Here is an 18292-nt window from a genome sequence, read left to right as displayed (position 1 = left end):
CAAATATTATTGGACTGGAGACTGAGAAGCAGGTATTGAATTCCTGGAGAAAGGAGACTTGGGGGGATGTGGTTGATAGACAATGCTAATAGGAATTTGGGCAATAAATTTAAATGGAGGGAATCTCAAAGGAATAAAAGTTGCTAAAAATTGGAAGCAGAGCAAGTGGCAATGAGGAACAAGCATTGTGAGTCTCCTCCAGGATCAGTTCAGTATATGTTATGGCTGGTTGGAATAGGGGGCTGAAATATAGTCATGAGAGAAAATTACATGCAGTGTCATAGAGAACACTTTCTGTGAATTGAGGGTAGATGGAAGGGAAGTTTGTTAATTATGTTTTGGAAGTCCCACACAAGGCACAGTGGAAGGGGCAGCCTGGATTGGAGTGGGTCTTGGCAGGATTAGATTTGATGTGAATAGGTTTGAAGAAGGGGTAGGGAGTGAGTTGGTAGTAGTCTCGACTCTCAGCTATTTGGAAAACACATTTATTGAAGGAGGTTTATCTTGGATAAAAAGCAAACGAAATTGCGTGTGTGTGTGTGTGTGTGTGTGTGTGTGTGTGTGTGTGTGTGTGTGTGTGTGTAGAAACTACCCTCCCATATGAAACGATCCAATCTACCAGCATTTTCTTGAAGAGTACAGGGATCGCACACTTAGCCAATTGGTGTTCAGGGAGCAACTCCTCCCGCGCGTCTTTCAAAGGACGAGTACGAACCAATGACCAGTTGGATGCGAAACCTGATGTGGGAGAGCTCACAGGAAAAATAAATCAGGAGCATCTGATTGGCTGTCTGGAGATGCCCTTTCCCCGCCTCACAGAAGGAAGGTACCAATGAGCTCAGGGAGAACGGGAGGAGGCGGACACTCCGTGGGAAAGAAGTCAAAGTACGTGCCCTACGTCGGGCTCCGGGCTGCTTCGCTGTGGAGGTGGCGTGAAGGTCATGAAGGTGGTGAGTCTGGCATCCTCGGGGCGGGGATTTGGAGAGTCGAAGCCCGCAAGGCATGGTTGGTTGGCTCCTCGGGTCCAAGGCCCTGTGGTTATAGAGCCTCCGCTTTCCCTCACCCCCGGGTCAGCAGGTAGGGGAAGGCCTTTGGCCCACTGCGCCCCTTCTAGCTTTACATCCAGCTAACTGTCTGCTTGCCCCGCAGGGAGCTGGGCCCAAGACTGGTCCTGGCTGCGTGGAGCATCCTCTGGGCTCCACTGGGAGACATGTTGCTGGGGTAGAGGCCCAGGACCAGTAGGGGGCGGGGCTCCCTAGGTGGGTGGGTTTGGGAGGTGGCAGCAGCAAGAAGGGCAGGGCCGGAGGGAACAGCCTCTCCTCTACCCACCACTCCCTGTCTTCCATCGCCCGTTCCCCCCATTCTCTGACACTCCCCTTCTATCCCCCATCCCTGTCCCGTTACCCCCCTCCCCCCTCGTAGTCAGGGCTTTGACTTCTTGCATTGGGTATTGAGTATCTGATTCACTTGAGGTTTGTTATATTTGAGAAATCCTACCCTGGAGACTATTTACATAGTTGAACTTTTTCAGCAGCTAGTAAAAAGAGCCAGAGGTCTAAGCATCTGGAGTTTCCTTGTGCATCTTGAAGGCTGGGTTAACATAGTATATTTGTGATGATGCCCTGTCAGCATCCCTGGAGATGTCCAACTAATTTCTTGAACCCGTGCCCACGATACCTACCTCGAGCACAGTTGCCTTTTTGACAGTTTATGTTACTTTTAAAGTATAACATCCAAGCAGTACTTTTCATGTTAGAAGCAAATTTGCTAAAGTGAAGTCCTTTTTGTAAGTCTCTTTGATATGATTGGTTTCCTTTGAAGTCCGGTACAATGCAGACAAGCGAGTTTGACTCATCAGATGAAGAGCCAGTTGAAAATGAACAGACTCCATTTCAGGTATCATGGTAAGTTGTTTTACTTGATTAAAGAAAAGCCTATATTTCGCTAAGTTAAGATCTTGTTAAGATTTTGACATGTGACAACATATAGTAGAAAGAGTGGGAGATTTGGAGTTAGGAAAGACCTGGTTTAAATACTGCCTCAGACAGTGGAGCAGGAATCATTTAACCTCTCTAAGCTTCATTTCTTTATCCAAAAATTACCCAATATTTGTGGTACTCACTTATCAGCTTTGCAATCCTTAAAAATGCTAGCTAAATTATATTATTACTATTATTAACAGCACTTTGCAAGTATAAGGTAACATTCAGCCATTAATTGGTTATCTGCACTGAATATGAGGGAAAGGAAACCTTTCATTTCCCTTTTATTTTTTAATTTAAAAAAAGTAGAAAAGGAATAGAGAACTATAATCATCCTCATCTTGGTATTCAAATATTTTGATTCTTCAGCCACAAAGGACATTGGCTAAAATATAGGAACTTGACATTTACTAATTTATTATTACAATCTGCTTTATTCTATTGCTTTATGCTGGCATAGAACCCAGGGTCTTCCAAAGTTATGCCTGTTGAAATAGACTCTGGCAGATCCTGAAAGAAATGATTCAAGCATAAACCTGGCAAAAGATTAGTCTTTTATTATTGTTTGAGGAAGAGGCACCGCAGCATCTCAAAGACCAACTACAAAGACAGAGGGACATTAAATTACAGATCTTCAAATTCATCTATATCCTATGTATTACTCATAATCATAATCAAGACTGGTGGTTGGCAAGGATAAGCAGAAAATTCTGCTCTCTGGTATGTTTATTCCATGACAAGGCCTTTAAGTAAAGTCTCTAGTTGATAACATCACATAGGAGGCTGCTGAATGGAACTTGAGGATATCTCATAGTCATGCTAACTGTGTATTATTAAAAGTTATGGAATTTGTATTTATATTATCTAATTTTAACAGCCCTCAATGTAGCAAGACTGACCTTTTATTTCATTCTGATTCCCCATCATTTTTCCCACACTACCTTCTCTTCAATCTTCTTTTCTTTCCACTCTTTGAGCTGAAGAACTCAGTTACATAATTGAAATAATTGAGATTCTGTTTATTTCAAAACCACATGACACCAACCCCAATACTCTCTTTTTTCCTAGTATCTCACAAAGTAGGTACCCTTCTTGCCAAGGCCTACACATATATTTGAGTCCATTCCTTTCTCCAGTGTAATTGCAGCCTCTTTCAGCCTTTCTTTCTCCAAACTTCAATCTTTATCTATTGACTCTTTCCCTAATAGGTTCAAGCATACCCAAGACTCCCCCATCCTTAAAAAACCTTCATCTTCTCCCTTTATTAGCTAAACTCTTTGAAAAGGCTATCTGTACTTACTACTTCCATTTCCTCATGTCTCACTCACTCCTCAGTATTTTGCAACCTTATTTCTTACCTTATCATTCCACTGTAATTGCTCTTTCCAAAGTTTCCAGTCCTAATTCTTGACTTTTTTGCTATACCTAACACTCATTGATCATCCTTTGTTTTATCTTGAATACTTTCTTTTTTTCATATCATTCTCTCCTGGTTCTATTTGTCTGAAAGTTCCTTCTTAGTCTCCTTTTGCACCTTCTCTGGTAGTGTGTGTGTATGTATGTATATATGTATATGTGTATATCACCAGTGTTTGATCCTAGGCCCTCTTTGCTCTCCATATCCTCTCATTAGCTCCCCTAGATTTAATTATCTCTGTAGATGAGTTATTATTTTCTTCCAAAATCTACCTCTTATAAACTTTATATTTCTGTAGAGGATACAAGCATTCTTCCAAATCTTCCACGTTCATATCCTTGGCATTATCCTAGACTTCTCACTCTCCCTCACACCACATATCCAATCAGTTGCCAAATCTTGTTATTTTTACCTACATAACATCTCGTTTTTTTAAAAAATCCTTACTTTCTGTCTTAATCCTTACTTTCTGTCTTAAAATGGATACAAAGTAATCTATATCTATTTCACAGCAGAAGAGCAGTAAGGGCTAGACAATTGGGGTTAAGTGACTTGCCCACGGGTTGCACAGCTAGGAAGTATCTGAAATCAAGTTTAAACCCAGGTCCTCCCAACTTCTGGTGCTTTATCCACTAGACTATCTAGTTGTTCCCACAACATCTCTTATAATCAGATCTTTCTCTCTGCTCATGAAGCATTCACTTTCTTTCAGGTCCTCTAATTGGATGCCATATCTAAGATATTTTCCCCTCTCCAGTCCATCCTTTACATTACTGCCAAAATAATTTTTCCTAAGCCCCGATCTGACTCTGTTACTTTCCTACTCTGTCAACTTCGGGGGTTCCCTGTTGTCTGTAAGGCTTAAAATATAAAATTACTCTGTTTAGCTTTTTTTTTTTTTCAAACCCTCACCTTCTGTCTTGTATTGGCAAAAGAGCAGTAAGAGCTAGACAAAGGGTTAAGTGACTTGCCCAGGGTCACACAGCTAGGAAGTGTCTGAGGTCAGATTTGAACCTAGGACCTCCCATCTCTAGGCCTGGCTCTCAATCCACTGAGCCACCTAGTTGCCCCAATCTGTTTAGCTTTTGAAGACCTTCAAAATCCATCCCTAATCTGTCTTTTCAGACTCACTGGACATTTCTTTCAGTCTGCAGTCTAAACAAACTAGCTTTCTCTCTAGTTTCTCAGACATAACGTCTCTGTGTCTTTACACTGGCTATGCCAGGCTTAGAATCCACTACCTAAACTTCCCAGAGCCTAACAAAATGCCTGATGCAGAGCAGGTGCTTAAAAAGTGTTTTTTGATCACAGTTTTCAAACCAGGCTTAGGGAGCATAAATACCTTGTCTTGACTCTGCTTATGAGTTATTTGCAATGAAATGACAATAGATCTCTACCATATATGTAAAGCCTTTGAAAACATTGTTAAAAGTAAAAACCAAATTATAGCAAATATAGTTAAGATGGAATCCTATATTAAAACCTATACAAATGCAAATTATACGAATAGTGCTTTGATATCTTTTCAACTGTTTTCTACAAACATCAATCCTGTCAAACAAATGTTTTCTTTAATCCCTTTTCCACAGTTCCCACTTTATTTGTGAAAGCACCATGGATGTGTGGTATGCTTTTTACATTATAAACAAAGAAGTATAAAGAATTGATGATCTTTTGACTTACTATCATGAAGCAATTAACTTTCAGCTCAAATAGCAGCTTCAAAGATCCTGACAAACTCCACTTCAGTTCCTAAGATAGCTATAAAAATAAAATATCCCCCAAAACCCAGGAAGAGCTTAAGAAGAGATTTCTGCAGTCTGCATTAGTTGCTAATGAGAACTATTTTCCTACATGCCACACATCAAGGAGAGAAGAATTTTCAGGTGTTAAAAATAAGTAAATTGATATGTGCTTGCTGTACCTTTAAATTTTTTTATGCTACTTATAAATTGTATGAATTATTAAAATCATTAAGACTAATTTGCTTCTTTAAAAAGTGCCTTAAAAAGGGGGCAGCTGGGTAGTTCAGTGCATTGAAAGCCAGGCCTAGAGAAGAGAGGTCCTAGATTCAAATCCGGCCTCAGACACTTCCCAGCTGTGTGACCCTGGGCAAGTCACTTGACCCCCATTGCCCACCCTTACCACTCTTCCACCAAGGAGCCAATACACAGAAGTTAAGGGTTTAAAAAAAAATTTTTTTTAAAGTGCCTTAAAAAGTATAAGGTGCTTAATCACTCTAGACTTTGGATAAAACTAACACACATTTATTTATTTACTTGTTTGTTTATTTAGGCCCTTAACTTCTGTGTATTGGCTCCTAGGTGGAAGAGTGGTAAGGGTGGGCAATGGGGGTCAAGTGACTTGCCCAGGGTCACACAGCTGGGAAGTGTTTGAGGCCGGATTTGAACTTAGGATGATCTCCCGTCTCTAGGCCTGACTCTCAATCCACTGAGCTACCCAGCTGCCCTTAACACATATTTATATTGATTATTTTCTAAATGCTCTAAAATATTAACTTAAATTTAAATTTGTCTAACAATAACAGCCAACAATTTTTATTTCTTTTTAGGCTGCCCTTATCCCTTGTGAATTGTTCTCAGTTTCTAGGTTTATGTTCTCTTCCAGGTGGGTAACACTGCAGTTAGATTTCTATTGATACCATTAAAGCAATTCTCCCATTGTTAGCTTATCCTTATTGATTATTCACTGTCCCAGATGCTGGAGGAATTTTATATATTGGAAGCTTTGCTATGATGCAGAGAGCTAGAAGTATGTTTAGTTTGAGGTACTCCAGTGATGGAGAATAATGAGAAACTGAATACATGTACCCCTCAGACCCTTCCACTCCAGAATTAAATCTGGTTTCATTGTCCTCTGTAAAGTCCTAGGAATGTTGCAAATGATAACAAAAAATCTAAAAGGCCAGATGTGACTTTGACTGAGTCAGAGCCACACATGTGACAAAAAAGACATAAGAATATGAAGCTGATATTCTTTTTAGCAATCTGGGATAAAGGGCCTTCAGCAGCCATTTGTAGTGCTTATTTTTTAAGAATATGGAATGAGTTTATGGTAGAGTGGAGAAACTTAGACAAAGTTTGTAGAAATTGTCTTTTATAAGGCTTATTAGAGAGCTCTCAAAATTTTATGGGTCACATTAGACCATTTCAGCCCTGAAAAAATGTTTAAAAAAAAATCTTCATTTATGGATTTTAAAAATAGTTGAAACCACATGGAATTAACAGAATTGTAATTTTTATTTTATTTTTTATTTTGGAAAACTTCATTTTTTTATTTAAAATTTTTTTCATGGGTACATGATTTCATATTTTCCCCCTCCCCTCATCCTTCCCCTCTTTCAGAGTTGACAAGCAATTCCACTGGGTTATACAGATATTATTACTTGAACCCATTTCCATATTATTCATTTTTGTAAAAGAGTAATCCTTTAAAACCAAAACCCCAAATCACAAACCCATGTAAACAAGTGATAAATCACATGTTTTCTTCTGGATTTCTATTCCCACAGTTCTTTCTCTAGATGTGCATAGCATTCTTTTTCATAAGTCCTTTAGCATTGTCCTGGATCATTGCATTGCAATTAATAGCAAAGGCAATTACCTTTGATCATTCCACAATGTTTCTGTGTACAGTGTTTTCCTGGTTCTACTTATCTCACTGCATTAATTCATGTAGTTCTTATTGAAATCCATCAATTCATCATTCCTTCTAGCACAATAGTATTCCATCACCATCATATGCCACAATTTGTTCAGCCATTCCCCAATTGAGGAACATCCCCTCATTTTCCAATTTTTTTTGCTGCCACAAAAAGCACAGCTATAAATATTTTATACAAAAGGTCCTTGTACAAAAGGTCCTTGCCCAGTTTTTTTTTTATCTCTTTGGGATATAAAGGATTTTAATTTTTAGAAAATTTATAAGCATTGTAAAGGGCAAATCATTTCAGATAGAACTATGTCATATTAAATGATAATTCAACTATAAACCAAAACATGTCTGTTTGCTTCTACTGGTTCCCTTTGAGCTATCTACACCTCTTCTCTCATAGCCTCCTTTGGTATAACACATAGAACCCTGGATTTGGAGTGAGAGGAGATTGGGATTTGAATCCTAAATTTGTTTCTTTATACTTATGTAACTTTAGGTAAGTCACAACCTCTTAGGGCTTTTAGTTTTTTTATGTTAAATGAAGAGGTTGGACTAGATGATTTTTAAAGGTTCATTTGAGCTCAGAAATCTATGCTCATTATTTTCCGTGTTTCTTACAACCTCAATCTTGTCTCTCCCCTACTTGTTTTTTTTAATTCCCCTTGGTCTTTAAAAAAAATTTTTTTTTTATAACCCTTACCCTCTGTCTTAAAATCAATACTGTGTATTAGTTCCAAGGTAGAAGAGCGATAAGGGTTAGGCAATGGGGGTTGTGACTTTCCCAGGGTCACACAGCTAGGAAGTGTCTGAGGCCAGAATTGAACCTAGGACCTCCCATTTCTAGGCCTGGCCCACAATCCACTGAGCTACCCAGCTGCCCCCTCCCTTTGGTCTTAAATAATTTATTCCTCTTTCCCTTTATCTAGACCATGTTCTTCAAACTTCTGGTCACATAATTCTATCAAAAAATCTTTTTTGAGCATGAATGACAAATATGTGATTTTACTTATTTATAAATTATAATGTTCTTATACAACAGTAATATACTAATAATTGTGTAGCTTACAAAACATAAAAATAGATATTTTAGAAGGATGACAAAGATTAAATAACAATGTTTTGAAAATATTTATTGGTCCAAAATTTTTTTGCTTTCTCTAAAATAATAATAATGGTATTTTTGGTGAAAGCAGTTGTGATTGAATAGGTTTTATTATTTTTGATAATTCTGGTTTAAGAACAACAATAAGCATTTATTTAGTGCTTATTTTGTGACAGACCTTATGCTAAGCCCTGGAGATAGAAAAATTAAATAAAAACAATCCCCATGAGCTCTGAGATTTCCCATTCGATTGGGAAAGACAATATGCAAATAGCAATAATTGATCTACACTGGGAAAATTGGAGGTAATCTTAGGGGAATGGCATTAGCATTGAGGAGAACTATGAAAAGACTCAGAAGATCACGCTTTCTTAAAAAGGCTTTTCATGGTTCCCCTTGGGGTTTTGAAGGGAGTCAGGAAAACCAAGAATTAGAGGTGAGAAGAAATTCTAGTTAAGGGGAACAGCTAGTGAAAAGGTTAGGATATAGAATGTCATATTTGAGGAACAGCAGCAAGGAGGTCAACATTGCTGGATTATAGAGAACAAGAAGAGGAGTAAGGTGTAAAGGGCCTGGAAAGGTAAGAAGGGGCCAGATAATCAAACAAGATTTTATGGAAGTAAGAGCCACTAGTGTTTATTGGACGGAGTATGGGTGGATGACATGGTCAGACTTATGCCTTAGAAAGTAATTATGTGAACTGAATGGAAAATGGATTAGAATGTGAAGATGCCAGGGTGAAGGGAGAATTTTCTAGTGTTTCAGGTGTCCAGGTCAAAGTAGAAGGGGAAATTAGGAGTGAAGTGAGGTAATTTGCTTAACAGGTGAAGAGGGAGGTGGCATCAGTGTGTTGTAGGCAAATTCTGAGATTGGATATCACAAGGAGGATGTGATGCAACCCAATTTTCCCAACCTCATTTGGTTAGCTTTTGGGATTAAACCATAGCCCCATGATGGCGCACCTTTTAGAGCTGGAGTACCGGGCTCCACCCCTTGACTGAGTGCTGAGCTTGCCCTGCACACACACCCCCTTTACCCCACACAGTGGAGGGAAAAAGTGCTCCCATTGGGCTGCTGGGCAGAGAGGTGGGTAAAGTGAGGAATGTCCCCAGCAAGTGTAGAGAGGGGAACAGGAGTGACCTGAGCCCTCTGATCCCCTCCAGCTCTGCCGCCTGTGAACCACCCACCTTATCCACTGTGTGTTCTGGGCAGAGGGACTGTGTGTGTGTGTGTGTGAAAAATATCATTAGGCATAGTGGAGAGAGGGAAGGGAGCAGCTTGCCTGAGTGCCTCTAGTAACAAACTGGGGGTGGGGTGGTGCCTACAGAGTGCTTTGTCTGTCATATTTGGCACTTGTGCCATAGGTTCACCATCACTGCCACAGCCCATCAAAGTTGTGGAGCTCTCAGTTTGGAGGCAAGTGATCCAACTACTGAGTGCTCTGACTCAGATTCATTACTCAGCCTGTACTCACAGAAGATACCGATTGCCCTCATCACCACGGTAGACTTTGTCCCCTAAAGACTCTGTTAAAGCTTCCCTGAGCAAATTCCCTAATCCTTGATAGCATCTACTTTCCCCCTGCTTTTCTGCTTCAGTCTGGAAAATTACTTAAGCTCATTTTCTCAGAGCTTTGCATTCCCTACACTTCACAGAATTATTATGAGGATTTAATACTGCTTCATAAGCTTGGAAGCATTATATAAATTATGGTGGAATTACCTTGTCCTTTTCCCAAATTCTCCCATGTCTTTCCGTTAGCCCATAATAATCTGATCCTATTTTATCTATTTTAAACTACCCTCTGAAGAGCTATTTTAAGCCCAAAGTTATGCAACATAAAAGTGATCCTTTAGGCATTGTTTCCTTTTAACTTTTTATATATACAAAGATCTTTTAAAATGAGCAATGGGAAATAATTAATATTTAACTTAAGTGTATTTTTAAACCAAGACTATCCATGATCACTGCAACTCACTTTTCTCCATTTGCCTTCTTAATAACATAGGTTGTAAATTTAAAGATGTTAGGAGAAATCTCCAAAAGGACGTGGGTAAGTGTTATCTGAAAAAACTATTCCATTCCACATGCAGAATATATCTTCATATATAAATATTTATGAAGAGGAAAAATTTATTGTTATAGTGTTGTCTCTTTTCTTTATAGAAATAAGAATAACTTGCAGCAATTTTTTTAATCAAACAGCTGTTAATATTTTTATGAGGACTCAAACAGTTATCATCTAGGGTGTAGCAGTTTTTTTAATAAATTTTACCATTCTTCATGGTAAAATATACTAAAATAGAATAATAAAAAAACTGTACTCTAGGTATTTGAACATGAATACTATTTTCCATAGACCTGGTAGCAGAATTAAAGCACTATAAGTAAAACAAAAGAAATCTCTGAGTCAGAGAGGTGGCCAGCTGGGAGGCCAGCATTTATTAAGCACTTAACTATGCCAGATGTTGTACTAGTTACTGAGAGTACACAGAAAGGTAAACAACTCCTTTTCTTAGTAAATCCACATTCTAATGATGGAAACAATGTATAAGTAACTAGGCATATACAAGATATATAAGGAGTAGATGGAAGGTTATCTTGGAAGGGAAAACTCTAGCATCTAAGGGTGTCCAGGAAAGGACTGCAAAAGGTATGATTTGAATTCAGTCTTGAAGAAAGCTAGCCAGTCAGTGAGAAAGTATGGAGACAGGAGATGGAGTGCTATATAGATTCAAAGAACAGCAAGTAGACCGATTTAGCTGGATTGTGTGGAGGGAAAAAGGACAAAGTAAGATTGAAAGAGGTCACTTTGGTAGCTTCTACTACTAAACAAAGGACTTGATATCTGAGCTAGTGAAGTTTGTTGAGTAGAGAGACATATGGGCCAGATCTCTTGTAAAATAAAAATGACAAGATTTGTCAATAAATATCTTGGGATGAGTAAGAATGAAGGAAGATGACATTGAAGTTGCAGATTTGGAAATTGGTGGTGGTCTTGACAATACAAGTTAAATTGGAAAAAGGGAATGTGATCATCATGTGATATCAGGGAAAGATCAAATGAGTTCTATTTTATATATGTTGAGTTTGAGGTGCCTGTGAGGCACATTATTCAAGATGTTCAAAAGATACTTTGGTGATACAGAACTATAGGTAAGGAGAGTCTAGGGCTTAAAAATATGTATCTTGCAATTATTTGCATAGAAATGGCATATGGCAAGTTAGGTAGTAAAGTGAATAGCACTGAACCCGGAGTTAGGAAGTCCTAAGTTAAAATATGACTTTATATACTTACTAGCTGTTACCTTGAGCAAGTCACTTAACATGTTTCTCTCAGTTTCCTCATCTATTAAATGGGGATAATAATAAGCACCTATTTCCCAGGGTTTTTGTGAAGATAAAGTAAGACAATATTTATAAAGCATTTTGCAAACCTTAAAACATTATATAATGAACCAGTACAGAAAGAAAAGAGAAAAGGGCCTAGGGATACCAATAGATAGGGTGTTGTCAAAGGAGACTTGAGAGGGATTAGTCAGATATGAGAAGAGCCAGTAGAGTAGGGTCAAATATTGCAGAAAGATCAAAGAGAATAAGGATATAGAAAAGGCCACCAGCTTTCACACCTAGATCAGGAGCCATTAGTTTTTATTTAATAGGGAAGTTTAAAACTTCTTGCTGCTCTTTTGCAAAATCCCTTTGGCAGCTTGGAAAATGGCTTGAAGAGGAGCAAGACTTGAAGCAGGGAGATCAGTTAGAAAGCTATTTCATGGACGCAACTAGGTGGGTCAGTGGATAGAGCTCTAGGCCTAGAGATGGGAGGTCCTGGGTTCAAATCCGGACTTGGATTCTTCCTAGCTGTGTGACCCTGGGCAAGTCACTTATCCCTCATTGCCTAGCTCTTGCCACTCTTCTGCCTTGGAACAAATATAAAGTATTGATTTTAAGACAGAAGGGTGTTTTTTTTTTTAAAAAAGCTATTACAATAGTACAGGCCAGAAGTGTTGCAGTCTTCAGTTAGGATGGTGGCTGTGTGAATAGAATGTATTCAAAAGATGTGGAGATAAAAATTGGTGACTGACTGGATTTGTGCGGTAAATGAACAATCAAGACACCAACGCTCTGAACATGGATAACTCTTGGATGTAATATATCCATATACACATAATAGATGTTTATGAACACAAAAAAATTTGGCCTCATGTTTCCAATTTGTGTTTTAGAACATGCTATATATTCAGTGCTTTGGTCAGAAGTCAGCTTTAGATTGACTTAGGTTCTTGCACTAGAATTTAGAACTGTCATGTGATACCACAACTTTGTTTCTTTCCTATTTTTAATCATTTGGAAATTGTTTTACCCCTCTTCCCTATGTTTAACTTTTAATATTTATGCTTTTGGTTTACTGGCAGAGGAACTAAAGAACTATGGTATACAAGATATATTTGTGTTCTGTACCAGAGGAGAACTGTCAAAATACCGAGTACCAAACCTCTTAGACTTCTATCAGCAACATGGAATCATCATTCACCACCATCCCATCCCAGATGGAGATACACCTGACATAGACAGATGCTGTGGAATCCTACAGGAGCTTGCAATCTGTCTTGAAAATAACCGGAAAACCTTAATACAGTATGTTCTATTTTTCTTCATATTATTTCTGTAAATAGCTCTAGTCAAAATAGATTTCTCATAGGTTAGCCAATAAGCATTTCTTGAGTTTCTACTATGTGACAGCCACTGTTACGTGGTAGGTATACAAAGAAAGTGTTCGCAAGGAGTTTGCAATCTAATGAAGGAGAGAGCATTCAAACCACTACATACAAATAGGCAATATACAGGATTAATTGGAAATAAACAACAGAGGGAAGTCACTGCAATTGAGAATTTAGGAACAGTCCCTGTAGGTGAATTTTTAGCTAAGACTGAGACATGAAGGAAACCAGCTTAGTTAGGTGGAATTAAGGAGGGAAAAGCATTTTAAGCATGGGGGACAGAAGCATGTCCATGCCCAGAGCTGACAGATAGATGAGTCCCATGTCATTAGATTGAGGTGGGGAGGGGGAAGGGGCAGAGCATATGGTGTAAGAAACTGTAAAGGGAGGGGCAGCTGGGTAGCTCAGTGGATTGAGTCAGGCCTAGAGATGGGAGGTCCTAGGTTCAAATCCTACCTCAGACACTTCCCAGCTGTGTGACCCTGGGCAAATCACTTGACCCCCATTGCCCACCTTACCACTCCTCCACGTAGGAGCCAATACACAGAAGTTAAGGGTTTAAAAAAAAAAAAAGAAAAGAAGAAACTGGAAAGGGTTGAGGGTTAGGGTGAGAAAGGAGGTTCTGAATGCCAAACAGAATTTTGTATTTGATATTGGAGATAAGGAGGAGTGACATAACCTGTGCAAGGTTACAGCTCAAATAGTCCTAGTTATCTTGTTTTCTAAGACTAAGGGAAATGGGTAGATTTAGGAAAACTAGAATTTTCTTGCCTTTTCTTCAGTGCTTCCCACTGCTTTTGACCTTTAAAGAAAAAGAATGTGACAAAGAATATCTTTTATACAGTAACATTTCACTTCTCTAGCTGAACTCCTTCTAGTGTCACATTTTACATTCTAAAATGTTAAAATTTTAAGTAAAAATAATATAAGCATCACTACATCAACAGAGTAACACCTAAGGAATCAGTGATGACAATAGTAGGAAAAAAGCTATACATGACATGACGTGATTGTTTCACCAACCCATAAGGAAAGGAATTGCTCTCATTGACTTGCCATGGCTATTCAGGTCAAGTTGCTATTGTAAAAGATAAGGAAGATCTGAGCTGGGACAGGGAAAGAAATAATAAGAAGAAAAAAGGGCAAAGGAGGGGAGAGAGAGGGGAATCATACATATCTTATTTGATTCTCACAATCCTGTGATACTAAGAGTATCATCCCATTTTGCAGAGAAACTGAGGCTCAGAACTGTCCACAGATTTGCCTATAGTTAGAGAGCTAGTAACCATTTGCTTCTAAATTCTTTCTTGACACCAGGACCAGTGTTATTTTTATTACACACTGCTTCTTTTGACCCACATCATGAAGAAATATTTCTACCCAAAGAAGTTGAAGTAACATTCTGGTGTGCTTTTAAAGTATTAAAATGTGTTTTTCTAGAATGTTCATCCTTAGAATATTTCATATTCTCTGACATTAGCCAAGTTCATTATTACTGTGTATTAATAGGTTGGTATTTATTCTACATCTACTAAAGCAAAGCCTAGGTAAATTTTTATGTATCAAAAAAATTACTGAAATGTACTGCCTGCCTGTTATACAAAATTTAGAAATGTGTTTCATTCTTAGGAGGTAGAACTTTAGAAAGCTAATAAAAATCAAACTGTCCTTTGACCAAAGGCCTAGATTAGAAATGAAAAGATCTGGGACTGTCAGTAGTGGAAAAACTTTGGGCAAGACACTTAACATCTCTGGGATTTACGAAAAGAATGGTTTAGATCAGTGATGGGCAAACTTTTTAAAGAGGGGGCCAAAGAAGAGGAAATGCTCATCTGTCAGTCTGTTTCTAAGGCAACTCTTTCGAAGTTTCATTGTATTGTATGTTACTCATTGTATTCGTCAGATTAGGAATAATGTCACCCTGCGGGGGCTGCATCTGGCCCGTGGGCCGTAGTTTGCCCATCACTGGTTTAGATTATAACTAAGTTTATTTTCAGCTCTGAAATTGTATATGCTGATAATTAGTGTTGGCCATTATCAACAAATATTTTTTCAAAAACCACACACACAACCTCCCCTTCCCACCCTTCCAGATCTGTCTTTATTTTGATACAACTAAAGATCACCCACAACCTGTACAAACCCCTAAATTTTATTTCCTTTTCAGTTGTTATGGAGGACTTGGGCGATCTTGTCTTGGTAAGGAAAAATTTTCTTTGTCCACATTAAATAGTTGTTTATACTAAATAAAGTAGCCAAATGACTGTTTCTAAGCTATGTTTGGTAGTACAGTAAAATAAAACCAAAAAAGTTTAAGTCTGAAAGGACATATTCAAGTCATCAACTTGTAATACTCAAAAAAAAACATGAAATATTCCATAAAAACCCATACACACATCCACATTTGCACTACATGCTACTATATCCTTACATACACATAAATGTTCACACAGAGGAGTTTGGCTGCTGAATAGTGATAACCCTGAAGTCAGTTCTGGTATGAATTTTATATTTGTATGACCCTGTGCAAGACATAGCATTTAACTACTAAGTCATAGGTGGGTGGTGAAACATTGGGAAGAAATGAATTCACATATCCTTCAGGTATTCTCACATATATAATATACACTCCCCTCTCCTTTATATATCAGGTATGCCAGCTTATTGTATAAAAGATATATTTAATACAAATCTAAACATTCTTGGTTCCTCTGGGCAGAAAAATGCATCTCTAATTTCTACTCATAGGCAAGGCTGGAAAAAGTTTAAAAATGACACCTTTAATACACTTAATTATGTAAGAATCCTTTTAAAAAATATGTGTGTTAAGTATTAGGCCATCTAGATGTTTTTAAAATAATTTCACATTTTCTAAATGGCTTCAGTATTGCTAAAATAATAGGAACACAGCAAATAAACTTGCTTCAGTGAGATTTTGTTATATGAAATAATCTAAATATTCTGTCCTTGTATATCCAATAATACTATTTTTCAAAATTTTATACTGTTTTAAAATAGTAGCAGCTTGCCTCCTCCTATACTTATCTGATACAGTATCACCACAGCAGGCAATAGACAGCCTTCGAGATTTAAGAGGATCTGGGGCCATACAGACCATAAAGGTAATGATATTTTGCTGTTTTTGAATATGTGGGATGGGAGTAGGTGAGAGTATTAAAGATAATACAAGCTTAATAAGAATAGTGCTTTCAAAACAGCAGATAAAATGTTCCAATGAATCATAACATTTCCAGTAAAAGAATCAGAAGTATGAACTTTGCAGTTCTTATGTTCTTTCTCAACTCCTCTCATTCTGGGAATCATCTTACCTTTTAGACTGTTGTAAACTAGCAGGCCTTTAAAAACTTGGTGAAGAGTTTTATTTTGAGTTTAAAATGTATCTTTTCCAGCACCTGATCCTGTTTATGTCATCAAAGTTTGATATAATAGGTGACTGTCCATATTTAAAAGTAGTAATAATAATAATAATAATCAATTCCTCTGGGCCTTCTAATCTCTCTACAATTCTTTTGGCCTACTATATAGTAAATAAGTCTATACCAGGTATTATTCATCTTAGAGGGGAGCATGTCAAATTTTACTTTATTTACTGATGAAGGGAGCTAATCCTTCAACCAGATTTCCTGGGATACAGGGAAGGGGGTATTATCTGATGCCAAAAGAGCTACTAGGTGTTCTGTTACCTTGGGACTGCTGAGAACAAGCAGCTATCAATTCTTGATTCCTTCTAGTAGTATAAATATTTTTATTTAACTGGCTTTGTGCAATGTGTTTCAAAGTAATCATTTAATTTTTCCAGCAATACAATTATCTCCATGATTTTCGAGACAAGCTGGCTGCCCATCTATCAACAAGAGACTCAGTATCAAGATCTGTTTCTAGATAAAGAATTGTTATCAATTTATTTCACATAAATAAGATCCTGTCCAATTCAATTGAAAAAAACATGCCTATGCAGATATAACCTTAAAAGTTTTTTTTTTTTTGACAATTTTCATTTTGTGTTCTCATTTGGGGGCATTAGATGCACAAAAATATCCTTCCTGGAAATGAACTCTTTGTTTATATGATACTGTATTGTATGATGTATATATTCCATATTGAACCAAAACATTTACAGGTCTTAACATTTACCTCATTTAGATATACATCCATACTACACAGTGGTGTTTGATTGTAAGAATACTGGAAATTCCTCTGGGTATCTTGGTTCTTGATTTTTATTGATCTTGGCTTATATTATCTTTTAATGATCTGCATCTTGCCGGTTATACAATGTTTCTCTCTCTGCCCCCTCTGAATAACTTTTACCTACTTTCCTATTTTTAACCTTTACAATTATACAGACATAAGTTTCTCTAAAGATCTTAATTGCTTATTGTTGATTTTAACCAACCTAAACTGAATCTCATGCATTAAGACTTAATTAAATTTAGAAATTTTAACTTAATTCAAAATCCTTTCTCCAATCACCAATTTATATAGGCATCTTGTTTTAAATTATTTTCCTGAGAATACCCAAAACTCTCACATGAACTTTAGACAAGGAAAACAACAATATTCAAGATCACTTACTTTTAATTGGCTATAGTAGTGATTCTATAGGGTATTCAATGCTCATGTGGCTCCAAAGTATATTTAGTTTCCACTATATTTTTAACACTAAGAAATAGTCCAATTAATGCACATCTTGCTATGGGAATAACTATAATATTTTAAAAGAAAGGCTTCAAAATGAGTAGCAGTGATTTCAAGAACTATAAATTACAGAACCTGTTCCATAACACAAAAATTCATTATATTAATCCCCATTTTTGTTAATTAGTAAGTAACTCATAATAGTACTATGGAATATATTAAAATTACATATCTCATTAATATCCAAGTGAAAATCTTAATACTACCCCAAAACACAAATGCCAATACACATTACCAAAAGCAAATGTGTTTTGAACAATGGAAATTCAGTAGTAAGGCAATAACATGGATTTCATACAGGGAAAAAAAAAATCACATTTTGCAATTTAAATAAAAGTACAATTTAAACAAACTGTCTAACATCAAATATTTTAAAATCTTGATTTTTGCTTTCACAGGTTAGAAATTATACTGCCAACTCTTTTATTCGGGATAAAAGAGGAAGGTAATGCCATGGGTTAAACTAAGCTCAACTAAATAATCAAATTGTTTTATCCAAGTTTACATTTAGATGCTATTTTTATACTTTTTAATATGTAGATTTTGCTTAACTCAGTTATTTTAAACAGTAAGCAAACTTCATTTTCTGTATAATAGAAACATAAAAGAAACTTACTGCTCCAAATACTGCAAGGAAATGTAGTATATAGCATGATACTCGGAGAAAGTATTTTCT

At 37.1% G+C, this 18292-nt stretch overlaps 1 protein-coding gene across 2 annotated transcripts; it reads left to right on the top strand.

Annotated features, from left to right (window-relative positions):
* Window positions 1-885: 885 nt before the first annotated feature.
* CDKN3 (cyclin dependent kinase inhibitor 3) lies at window positions 886-18029 on the top strand. 2 transcript variants are annotated; one of them, XM_044661983.1, is made up of 8 exons: window positions 886-950; window positions 1822-1904; window positions 5972-6027; window positions 10185-10229; window positions 12592-12814; window positions 15065-15096; window positions 15916-16019; window positions 16718-18029. In XM_044661983.1, exons 1-8 carry the CDS (start codon window positions 942-944, stop codon window positions 16802-16804), a joined length of 639 nt encoding a protein of 212 aa, XP_044517918.1. In that variant the 5' UTR covers window positions 886-941; the 3' UTR covers window positions 16805-18029. The 2 variants fall into 2 exon arrangements, with proteins under 2 accessions (XP_044517918.1, XP_044517919.1); XM_044661984.1 differs by lacking the exon at window positions 886-950 and adding an exon at window positions 982-1077.
* The last annotated feature ends 263 nt before the right edge of the window (window positions 18030-18292 follow it).

Source organism: Gracilinanus agilis, chromosome 2, assembly GCF_016433145.1.
Source record: "Gracilinanus agilis isolate LMUSP501 chromosome 2, AgileGrace, whole genome shotgun sequence".
Classification (NCBI taxonomy): domain Eukaryota; kingdom Metazoa; phylum Chordata; class Mammalia; order Didelphimorphia; family Didelphidae; genus Gracilinanus; species Gracilinanus agilis.
Note: the sequence above shows the minus strand (reverse complement) of the source record. Positions and strands in the feature narration are given on the sequence as shown.

Coding starts and splice junctions, on each gene's coding strand:
- CDKN3 (XM_044661983.1), top strand. Junction 10,230..12,591: donor AAATCTCCAAAAGGACGTGG/GTAAGTGTTATC, acceptor GTTTACTGGCAG/AGGAACTAAAGAACTATGGT. Junction 12,815..15,064: donor AACCGGAAAACCTTAATACA/GTATGTTCTATT, acceptor TTTCCTTTTCAG/TTGTTATGGAGGACTTGGGC.